The sequence below is a fragment of the Hyperolius riggenbachi genome, chromosome 3 (genome assembly GCF_040937935.1).
Source record: "Hyperolius riggenbachi isolate aHypRig1 chromosome 3, aHypRig1.pri, whole genome shotgun sequence".
Taxonomy (NCBI): Eukaryota; Metazoa; Chordata; class Amphibia; order Anura; family Hyperoliidae; genus Hyperolius; species Hyperolius riggenbachi.
The window spans coordinates 320392745-320405048 of record NC_090648.1 but is presented as its reverse complement, the minus strand read 5'-3'; the positions used below and the strand labels follow the sequence as shown (position 1 = coordinate 320405048).

The window sequence follows — 12304 nt, the reverse complement described above, 5'->3', positions numbered from 1 at the left end:
AGTGGGTTCCAGGCCTTAAAGTGAGAAAGAGAAATTGCTAACAATCCCAATTTGCATGCATGTCCAAGGCTGGTTCATGCCACAATGGGGCCCCAGGGAAAAATTAACCTTGGGGGGCCCCCTGAACCCTTCCCCAGCATATCCATCTCCCAGGGCACCTGAGCCAGCTGTCGTGCCCCCCAGATCTCCCCCTTCAACATTACTGTGTCCTCCAAGGCCCTGCACGGTTTCGGTCAGAACAACAACTTACGTATCCTGGCTCGCGCTGCTCCATCCATGCTCCCTGTCTTCATCCCAGCTGGCTGCCTCTTCTTCATGACTCTATGCTTGTTATTGCGTAATGACAGGTCATGGAGAAGAGGCAGCCAGCTGAGATGAATACAGGGAGAATGGATGGAGCAGCACGCCAGGATAGACGAGTTGCTATTCTGACCAATCGGTGCAGGGACCCCATGGGGCACAAGTCAGGGGGAGACCTGGGGGCCTTGCATTACTCAGGGGCCCTGGGGCAATTGCCCCCTTTGCCTCTCTGGTAGCGCCGGCCCTGTGCATGTTTAATGCAAACTGTACACAGCTTGCTATTGGGACAATCCAAACAGTCATTTGACTGCCTCAGTTCCAAGCCACAGACAAATTTGCATTAAATATCTGCATTTTGCTGACCCTCTGTAGTGAGAAAGTCAGCAACATTAAAAACTTAGCAATAATTCTGCACCTTTCTCCACTGTACCAAACATGTTTACCTCAAAGCTGTCTGTGTTGATTATATTTACTCATTTCCTCTCCAGACAGGAGGTGACTAAAAGTGAGACTCTCTCTCTCCAAGAGCAGTTATAGGTTTTAAGCCTTTTGAAATCTATCCAAACTAAAATGAAGGAATAGGGTGGAGTTGGGCTTTAACTAAAACTCAGATACTATAATATTTTGCTCAGTGTTTGTTTAGTAAAGTCAGTGACAAAGTCTCCTACATGAGAGCCTACATTTGGTAATGATACCTAATGTAGTATTAAAGGTCTGTTAAGGATGGCCGTGTCTGGAAATCATGGTTTAGGTGTACCAGGTTTAAACAAGGCTTGTGGCTGTGTGGCTGCTGCATGACAACTATTATATTTCCACCTTTGATAGCTAACCTATCCCAAAAGCAAGCTCTTCTCCATTGAGCATTATTGTTCACTTGGCTTGTAGGACCCTACCGCCACCAGATGATTTTAGGCCCAATACAAACTTGGCCTGAATCCCCCTGCTCTGACTGATCACCATTGCTGACTATGCTACAGTTATAGGACTTCAACCCCAGCTACCAAGTTCACCAGTTCTTCTTGGCACTACCTACAGCCAACCATTGGCTTAGCTAAGGGCCAGTGGTGGACATACGGCCGTGCAGCCACACGAGGGCCCCTGAAGTTCCATTGCTTCAGGGGCCCATTAAGTATTGCTGTTTTTTTTTTTAATTTTTTTTTTTTTCCTGGGGGGCCCCGACTCCTATCCTCCCTCCCTCCCTCCCTCACCTCGGGGGGCCCCCCTCCCGGTATGTGGGGATATATACTGCTTGCTACTAAACCAGGAAGTAGCGAGCAGTATACAGAGTTGGAGACATCGGAGACCAAGTGGCCGCTGAGCCTCTAGCGCCTGTCTGGAGCCCCGGAGACTTCCTGTATTTGCCGCTCTCCCGCCGCTCATATCGGGAGGGGGGCCCACCGAGGTGAGGGAGGGAAGATAGGAGTCGGGTCCCCCACCCGGCTACCTACCTACCTCCCGGGCTAGTTACCAACCCACCCACCAGGCTACCTACCCACCTGGCTACCTACTCACCTACCAGGCTACCTACCTACCCACCCGGCTACCCAGCCACCCACCCACCAGGCTACCAATCCACCCAGCTACCCACCCACCTACCGGGCTAGTTACCAACCCACCCACCAGGCTACCTACCCACCTACCTACCCACCAGGCTACCTACTTACCAGGCTAGTTACCAACCCACCCACCAGGCTACCTACCCACCTGGCTACCTACCTACCTACTCACCCACCCACCCGGCTACCCACCCACCAGGCTGAATACCTACCTACATACCCACCAGGCTACCTACCTACCTAGTGCAATAGGACAAACGGAGACAGCACACAAATGGCTTCAGTTAAAAACTGAGGAAGGGCTCCGCCTGAAACATGTCGTATGTGTGCCTCTGCATGCTATTCAATACCGTTTTTGACTGAAGCCATTTGTGTGCTGTCTCCGTTTGTCCTATTGCACTACATTGAGGCAGGAGTGGTGTACCTGCAGGAGGCGAGCACCGGCACGGAGGCCTAGACTTAGGCCTTGAAGGTGTGTGACAGGTGAATATTGGAAGATTACCTACCTACCGGGTTAGTTACCAACCCACCCACCAGGCTACCTACCCACCTAGCTACCCACCCACCCGACTACCTACCCACCCAGCTAAGGGCTACCTACCTACCCACCCACCAGGCTACCTATCCACCCACCCACCCATGGGAGCTGCGCGCCGGATGGAGGCAGGGACAGAAGGTCTGCTGCTGCAGGTGAGTGAGGGCCTGTTTCCACTACATGCAGATTCTGCATGCAGAAAACTGACTCCAATGAATGCCTGTGGGAAATCTGCATCAGAAAAATCGCGTTCAGTGGAAACAGGCCCATAGACATTCATTAGATTCAGTTTTCTGCATGCAGAATCTGTGTGTAGTGGAAACAGGCCCTAAATGGTTTTTTTTTTTTTATTTATATTAGCAGGTGTATGTTCTGGGCAGGTCTGACGACATGATTGCACGTATTTTCTGGGCATATCTGCCGACATGATTGCACGTATTTTCTGGGCATATCTGCCAACATGATTGCAAGTATTTTCTGGGCATATCTGCCGACATGATTGCACATATTTTCTGGGCATATCTGCCGACATGATTGCACATATTTTCTGGGCATATCTGCCGACATGATTGCACATATTTTCTGGGCATATCTGCCGACATGATTGAATGTATTTTCTGGGCATATCTGCCGACATTATGTGTATTTTTTTGAGAAAACCTGCACAATTATGTGAATTTTCTGGGGAAAGGGTCACCAAAACTTGGGCCCACTGTCTTTGTGTTGCACTTTTCAAGGGAACCTGAGGTGAGAATAATATTGAGGCTGCCATATTTCTCTCCTTTTAAGCAATACCAGTTGCCTGGCTGCCGTGCTGGTCCTCTGCCTCTTATTCTTTCAACCATAGACCTTGAACAAGCATGCAGCAGGTCAGGGGTTTCTGACAATATTGTCAGAACTGAGAAGATTAGCTGCATGCTTGTTGCTGGTGTAATTCAGTTTATTACTGCAGCCAAATAGATCAGCAGGGACACCAGGCAACAAGTATTGTTTAAAAGGAAATAAACCCTCATCCCGGGTTCACTTTAAATTACAGTTAGCTCCGCCCTCATCCGGTCATTGCCACGCCCATTTTTGCCGCAGCGCTATGCACCGCAGGTTCTACCCACAACCATTTTCCCGCTTCGCGCGACAGAGGCCGTAGGGACCCGCAATTACAATTTTGCACAGGGGCCCACTGCTGGCTGTGTCCGCCACTGCTAAGGGCTACAACCTGAAAGCAGTAAAAACCATGTCACCTTGTGAGGCATGCTGGCAAAAACAAGATTCGCTCCATTAGCTATTCCTGTATTGATCATGTTCTCACTTTGTCTTTCCAGTTGAGCCTTAGTAAGCTGTCCAAAACTCCAGACACATGACCCCCACCGTGGAGCCTAACAAAAGTCAAACACTGCATATCATAAACATACCAGCCCTACTGTGAAGCATGGTGGTGATAACACCAAGCTGTATGGATGCTTCCCTGCAGCAGGCTCTGGAAAGCTTGTGAGAGTAGAATGAGAGCAGCAGAATATAGGGAAATTTTGGGGGAAAACCTGGGGTAGTCTACAAGAAACCTGAGCCTTGAGACAACAAGTGCTGTCTGTGAGGAAGACAATGACGTCATACATAAAGCCAAGCTACACAAGAATGGATTTACAACAATATTTACTGTGGCTAAATCAGAAACCATAAATATAGAATTTGTGGATGAACTTCAAAAAGCTGTTCACAAATGATTACAATGCAAACCCTTAGAGAGAGCTAGGACAATTTAATAAAAGAAAAGAGGGAAAACGGCAACATACAGATGCGATAGTGCCCTGTGTACAGAGACGCAAGGCTATAATTACTACCAATTGTGGATCTACTTAGAAACCGACTTAAAATGGTGGGAGGGGGGCAGTGACTGTGCAAACAAAACGAATCTACATTGCTTTGCAGTGATTGGTTTGAGCAGTTTGCAGCAGTATGAATGCAAAAGAAGCATTGAAAAGATGGTGAACATATTTTGACACCATAAAATGTAATTCAGAGGGTGAAATATAGCACTGTTAAGCAAATGTGGTGGGAGAACAGCAAAGGGCGTATTTAAAATGCAGGTGTTTCTTGCTGTTCTAATCTGTATGGCTGTACCAGATGCACACATTACGTAGAATGGACAGATGTTGGCGTGTGCAGGCTTTTGTTCAGGACCAGTCAGTGACAAAAGAAATTCATTATACTCCAGACAAAAGCTCTGCATGACAGATGAGACCCTTCTGACATGCGCAGAATAAGCCAACTTCTTCCCAAGTCAGACAAGGCAACAGCAGCCTGCATGAGACCGGAGGGGCTTAATCCCAGTGGCAGCAGAGACTGTGCTCATAGAGGCTGTCATGAACCTCAGGCTGCATGTCAAAAGGATAATCTGGTTGGAGATACATGATGTCCAAGTACATTATGTATACTGACAGCTTATACAGCCAGACGCCACCACAGGAACCAGAGACTCCACTGCACAGACATATAACATGCTGGAGAGATGATCGCCTTCCCCGGTAACCAATACCTGCTGGGATACATCTGCCTAGTTCTCAGATGCTGCCTGTCTGGATATTAATGCCTGTTGCACCCATTAGGACCAATCTGCAGTGGCAAATCCACCTATTCCACCTGCAGCAAATAGCCATTGCATGAGATAATCTGCTACTACACCCAGCACCCACACCTGTAACAATTCAGCTTCATAGTCTCAGTTTACCCATATACTCAGAGGGTCTCATTTTATCGTTTACATGTTACCAACAAAGAACATTTCCTACATCTCTTCGCAGTGCATCACTTACTGAACTGCTAAAAGAGTAGCAAACAGCCAAACAACAGAATTGGTAACCTGCACAAATAAAATGCAGTTTCTGGAATTAACAGCAATAAAAAAAAAAATATAGACAGTTTAATGTCTGAAACAACCAGTTAAATATACACATACATACGACATTTTAACTATAGGAAGCAGCTTTGGCTTTTAGCATTTATGAAGAAAAAAAAAATGGTTCTTTTTGTGTACATGTATGGTCTTTTCCACACAGAGGACAACAAAACGTAAGCCTGGCAGCTGTGTTTGAGCCTTTATGAAGATCATAAATCAGGAATAGTTACAACACTTTGCACCTATTGGCATTGTCCCTTTAAATAGAAAGTTCACTGTCACCACGAAACGAATAACAATTAAAGTGGATACAAGTTAAAATGTGGGGTAATTACTAATGGCATATCAAATTTAGTCCCCCCACCACTACTTTATTATTAGGTAATTTTAGCCTCTCCGCCATCTCACTAAAGGTGCCCATTGTCTGTACAACCTGCCGGATGATTGAGCGGACTGGGGGAATGGTGCCAATCGACAAACAGACCAATTATATTAGCCCGATTAGATTGTTTATCATTTTCTTCAACATTGGTGGGCCTGAAGATTGTTTCCAATCGATCACAATGATCAGATGGTCAATTATTTTGAAAATTGGATAGTAAATGGACACCTTAATGGTGGCCACTAATGATCCAATCTCTTTCATCCAATCTAACCATTTCTATGCAATATAATGCCTGGTACACACAATGAGATTTTCTGGCAGATTTAATGCCATAGAGATTATTTCCAACATGTCCGATTGGATTTCCGATCAATTTTCCATGGTAGTGAACAGAAAATTGATCGGAAAAATCGATCGTAGATCGTTGGAAATACTCGATCTGGCAGTAAATCTTTCAGAAAAGATCATTGTGTGTACCCGGCATACCTTATGCACCTAATCTACACGGTATAATTTTCCTTAAGATCTACACGATACGATTCTTTATACGATTCGATTACGATTCTATTTACTATCTGATTAAATCCAACATGTCCGATCAGGATTCGATTCAATTCGATTTGTCATTGTTTTGCAATGGCAAATCGAATAGATTCAAATCGAATCCCAATCGGACATGTTGGATTTAATCAGATCGTAAATAGAATTGTAATCGAATCGTATAAAGAATCGTATCGTGTAGATTGGGCTTTAGATAATTTCCAACCTGTCCAATCTTAGTCCATTAGATGTTGCAACAGATTTTGGGTATTTAACAAAGCAAAATCTATTGTAAATTGAATCTTAAACAATTTGGACGTCTACACACGATGCAATTTCTTATTAGACCTAATAGATCTGGATCTGCAGGAAAATTGGACAGTGTAGATGAGGCAATATTCTGGGCTACTAGATCGCAAGTGCTCCTGGGAGCACATCTCCCACAATCCTAATATACATGCAAATGTGTTTTCAGGATGTTGGTAGCCTAAATTTGGTACAGTAACCCACTTATGAGAAGTGTCCAACATTGGGTGAGGTTTAGCTAGGTGGTAGTTTCGTTGTGCTTTCAATATACAATGCCGTGGGTTAAACATATTCAAAGCTGTTTATTTAGGTCGGTTCCTCGTAAAAGAGCATGTAATAGAACAGGTACTAACACCCTGCTTGGGTAGATTTCATTGGAAGAAGTTGAGGAATATTGATGCTAACACACAGCCTGCAGTGAGAGATCTCTTACCTGACCTCCGGAGCTCCCCCATGGAAGTTGCAATGCGCTCATCCCAGGCTGGGCTGTCCTGAGTGCCCCCCGCTGCTGCTGCTGCTGCTGCTGATGACCCTCCGTGCTCCTGGTCCCCGTTGTGTATGGCGCTGCTGCTGTCAGTGGTGTCGGGCGAGCGTAGGGTCATTGGACAGAGCGCTGCACCCAGCAGCTCGACTCCCTCCAGCCACGCAAACAGGGGGGGCTGCCCTAAACTTGGGGTACACAGACCACCTTCACCGTCTGCCAGAGCGCATGATCTCACAGAGATCGGCTGGAAGGACGGGATCTGGTCCTCCTCGGCTCTTCTTCCTTCCTGAAAGTCAACAAATGGGATGGATTAGGATCAGAAGCCCCTGGCTGGGAGATTCATTGGGAGGGGAATTAAATTCCTGCTAGAAAATGTGTCATGCACATAATGATCGCCATCTATACATTGCATTACTGCTACTGGCCATGTGTGCAGGAGCTGCAGGCCACCACCAAGACCAACACACTCAAAAGTAGTCAACCTGCAGCAACTACAGTTCTTTCGGCTGCCAAATCAATACGAGGGGAGGGGTGCAATATAATAACCCAATACCAATCATTCACTATTGCCTAGATACTGTGGCTGCATGAGACTGCTATATCAACAGAGATCTTATGCTGTCTGAACACCATACTGCTTCACCTATAGAGAGCTGACTTATAATGAACACCAATATTTTACTATATGCTTGGAAACTGGGGGTGCATGAAACTATTATATCTACAGAGATCTTCTAATCTATAATAATTCAAGACCAATCTTATTCTAGTACCTGAAAACCGAACTGTTTCACCTATAGAGATTTGAATTATAATAAACATCAATAACTGTGCTTGGAAAGTGAGGGTGCAGGAGACTTTCATCTATAGACATATGATTTATAATAATGCAAGACCAATCTTATCCGAGTATCTCAACAGCAGACGTTTCGCCTATAGGAATCCCCTGAATTATAATAAACAGCAATCATTTACTGTGCCTGGAAACTGGGGGTGCAGGAGACTATTGCATCAATAGAGATCTTCTGATTTATAATAATCCAAGACCTATTATTCTAGTATCTCAACACCAGACGGTTTCGCCTATAGGTATCTACTGAGTTATAATAAACAACAATCATCTACTGTGCTTGGAAACTGGGGGTGCATGAGACTATTGCATCAATAGAGATCTTGGATTCTTATAAATCAGAACACCAGACTGTTCCACCTATAGGGATCTCCTGAATTATAATAAATACTGCTCTTTTTCTGTGCCTGGAAATACTTGGAACTCTCACCTATATAGTCAGAATTTTAATAATTCATCAACAATTTAATTCTGGATCTGGAGATACACAAGATTATTTCACCTATATGGGTCATCTGAATTGTAATACAGTAATAATAAACACACACCTGTCTTTCTATGCTTGGAGGCTGCGAGTCTCTCACAAATATAAAGATCTGAATAATTACAATCAACTCGATCTTTTTGTATGCCTAGAAACAAGGGTCTGTATCTCTAGATATCTTCTAAATAAATAAGATACACAAGGCAGCTTATTTACACAGTTACAGCAATAATGTTTCTTAGATACTAACTGGAATGCAGCTGTATAATTAATGTTCTTCACTTATTCTCGTTTGTAGCAACAAAGAGCTACGTTACATATAAAAGTTATAATGATCGCGAACTATAGCTCTAAAAATAATCAGTCTAAATACATTGGCTTTCTCCTCAGACGAATACGTGACTTCAGCCACACCTGAAAACTACACAGAACTTCTGAAATAGTCTGCATGCATTGAATAATTGCATACAGTGCCACCCTATAACATAATGAAGCAACAAAACAACCAACATATACAGTCTAACAGCTGTAGGAGGAACACTGGCTAAACTGTAACGGTCCCGATCTCGGTAGCGGGCACCTTCACAATCACACCCATAGAGAACAGATCCCAGGAGAGCGGCGGCACTTGGGGTCATCACTGTAGTTTTATACCTCTATATTTAATAATTGATAAGTTGTTTTTTGTTGCAGTCATTTTCACAAAAATGAATATTCAGCTTTAACTTAGATACGTGATGCAAGCCAATTAAGCTCTTTATTAAGGATCCCCGGGACTACATGGGGTGTTGGACGGGTTGGCGAAGGTCCCGCTACCCTTGTATATGTGCTGCCTATAGGCAGGAGACGCTGGCAGTCGCGCTACTTTAGTGTCTGCCTATAGGCGGGGGACGCTGACGGTCCCGCTACCTTTGTGTCTGTGCTGCCTATAGGCAGGAGGCGCTGGCAGCAGACAGGAGTGATGTGTCTGCGAGTCGCAGCGAGCCCAGACTGTCTAGGAATCGCCTCGCCCGCACTGGCTGCCTCTACACTTTCCCTGGAGAAAACATCCACTTGTCACAGTCTTTACCTTGTGATCTGCTGTATTTGTCCCACACAGAGGAGGCTCCACAGTTCCACATAGGATCGCTTTTATTAGTGTTTAAACTTTACACAGCAGGAGAAGTGCGCTGGGGATGCGAGTCCTGGATCAACCTCTAATCTCACTGGGTCGCTTTTCCCTGAAGGTCCTCTCGTTGTCTGACCCCCCCAAACCCCATTCTCACCTTCCAAAACCCCAACCACACCCCGGCACGGTGCGCTGATAGGCGGCTGCAGCAGCCGGAGGTGCCCCCCGGAGTAGTGACTACACACACAGGCAGGCAGTCACTGCACCGGCTCCACTACACGGGCAGCGCAAGGTGAATGTCCTGTCACATGTCGCTATACATCCCACAGCACATCACTGCCATCCATCCGCTCACAGCAGCCAGAGCGAGGGATCCGCGGAGCAGCAGCGGGCTCGTCTGCAGCAAAACGTGCCTCTGTTTGTGTGAGTTGTGATTCTGATTAGGGATCCTGATTTCACCCCCACCCTATTAGCCGAGTCTCCTTGTGAACGAGTCTCCTACCCTCCCCCCTCCTAATCTCCTCGCCTGTCTCTCCCTCCCCATATCTGGTAAATGCAAAGGCCGCTTTCCAGGAACTTTCCAGGAATTGGCTCACGTGATCAATATCAGCGTAATGTGCTCTCTGCTGCCCTCTGTCAAACCAAGGCAGGCAAGACAGCAACAATGTAGCTGCTAGTACAGCGGACTTTCGATTCTCCGGTGTGTGAATTCAATGTTCACCTGTCCGCTGCAGTAGAGAGGATCGTTGAGAATGCTAAATCTACAATTTGTTGCAAGTTTTTTTCAACTTTATTTTAATTAAATTTAGTAAGAATTATGAACAGCAAAACAATACAACTGATATAATAATAAGGTTAATAGTAGAGTAGCAAAGACACAAGAAAGATCACAATTCAAAGATTGTGGTGCAGAAACATATTCAAAGAATTGATAAACTATATGAAGGAACATAGTGCATTTTGGGTGTTAGTATAATTGAGTTGACCCAGCAGGAAACCTCAAAGGGAAATTCCACTAATGTGATTGGTTACTGTATTTAAATAGTGCCAACATATTACACAGCACTGTACAGAGTATATTGTCTTGTCACTAACTGTCCCTCGGAGAGGCTCACAATCCAGCCCCTACCATAGTCATACATCTATATCTTGTAGTGTATGTATCATAATCTAGGGCAGGCATGGGCAAACTTGGCCCTCCAGCTGTTAAGGAACTAACTACAAGTCCCACAATGCATTTCAGGAGTCTGACAGCCACAGTCATGACTCATAAAGGCATATGCATTGTGGGACTTGTAGTTCCATAACAGCTGGAGGGCCGACAGTTTGCCCATGCCTGATTTATGGTCAATTTTAGGGGGAAGCCAATTAACTTATCTGTTTTTGGGATGTGGGAGGAAACCCATGCAGACACGGGGAGAACATATAAACTCCTTGCAGATGTTGACCTGGCTGGGATTCGAATGAAGAAGGGACCCATCGCTGCAAGGGGAGAGTGCTAACCACTATGCCAACCATGCTTCTTTTTCAACAGTTTTCCTATAACCGCACCCTCTACAACTTCAAAGGTGTTCTGTGGGCACCCGGGCACTGCACAATCACATTGTTCTGCTCTGTTCCACGGAAATCTGCTCTCTCGCATGCCGTACCTTCTCCCTTTGCCCCTGCATAGCAACAGATGCGTCGCTGGTCAGGAGGCTGATGATGCACCTGTACAGTAACAGCAGTGCTCTCTCACCCCAGCGGGGATCGGTACATGATCTCTTGGGCGATATAGATCCCACGACAATCCCCTTGCAAGGCCTTAAAGTGGTTCTCTGTGTGTGTGTGTGTGGGGGGGGGGGGGGGGTTGAAAATAAAAATGGACACTTACCTGGGGCTTCTGCTGGCCCCCTGCAGCTGTAATGTCCCACACCGTCCTTCAAGGATCCTCTGTTCCCCGCTGCCAGTCCAGGTCTAATTACAATTCTAATAAGACTGCGTCTGCACTTGCTCGCTCCCACACAGCAGTTGGCTGATGGTGTAATGGTTAAGGGCTCTGTCTCTGACACAGGAGACCTGGGTTCGAATCTCGGCTCTGCCTGTTCAGTAAGCCAGCACTAATTCAGTAGGAGACCTTTGGCAAGTCTCCCTTACACTGCTACTGCCAATAGAGCGCGCCCTAGTGGCTGCTGTTCTGCTCTGGCGCTTTGAGTCCGCAAGGAGAAAAGCGCAATATAAATGTTATTTGTCTTGTCTTGTCACACGCGTCATCGGGAGCTTACTATGCCAGCGCAGTACAAGAAAACTTCGTACTGGGCCTGCGCAGTAAGCTCCCGATGACGCATGCAGGAGCGAGCACTATCCGCCTTGTTAGACGAATATTAGACCGGGATCGGTGACAGGGAACGGAGCATCATTGGAGGACGGCGTGGGACATTACAGCTGCAGGGGGCCGATAGAAGCCCCAGGTAAGTGTCCATTTTTATTTTCATCCCCCCACAGAAACACTTTAAAGGGGAACTGAAGAGAGAGGTATATGGAGGCTGTCATGTTTATTTCCTTTTAGACAATACCAGTTGCCTGGCAGCCCTGCTGATCCTCTGCCTCTAATACTATTAGCCATAGCCCCTGAACAAGCATGCAGCAGATCAGGTGTTTCAGTGGTTCAGACTTATAAGTCTGATCTGACAAGACTAGCTGCATGCTTGTTTCTGGTTTTAATCAGACACTACTGCAGAGAAATAGACCAGCAGGGCTGCCAGGCAACTGGTATTGATTAAAAGGAAATAAACATGACAGCCTCCATATACCTCTCTCTTCAGTTCCCCTTTAAGGCCCTGCAAGGGGAATTTTGTGGGATCTCTATCACCCAAGAGATTGTGTA

General features: G+C 45.9%; 1 protein-coding gene across 1 annotated transcript in view; it reads right to left on the bottom strand.

The window, feature by feature from the left end:
• Window positions 1-9934, bottom strand: part of SOCS2 (suppressor of cytokine signaling 2) — a 59782-nt gene extending 49848 nt beyond the window's left edge. The window contains exons 1-2 of the mRNA XM_068272763.1: window positions 9400-9934; window positions 6946-7282 (exon numbers count right to left, since the gene is read on the bottom strand). Of these exons, the coding sequence (XP_068128864.1) occupies window positions 6946-7114 (169 nt within the window). The 5' untranslated portion in view covers window positions 7115-7282; window positions 9400-9934. The remainder of the gene's footprint in view (window positions 1-6945; window positions 7283-9399) is intronic.
• Window positions 9935-12304: the final 2370 nt, after the last annotated feature.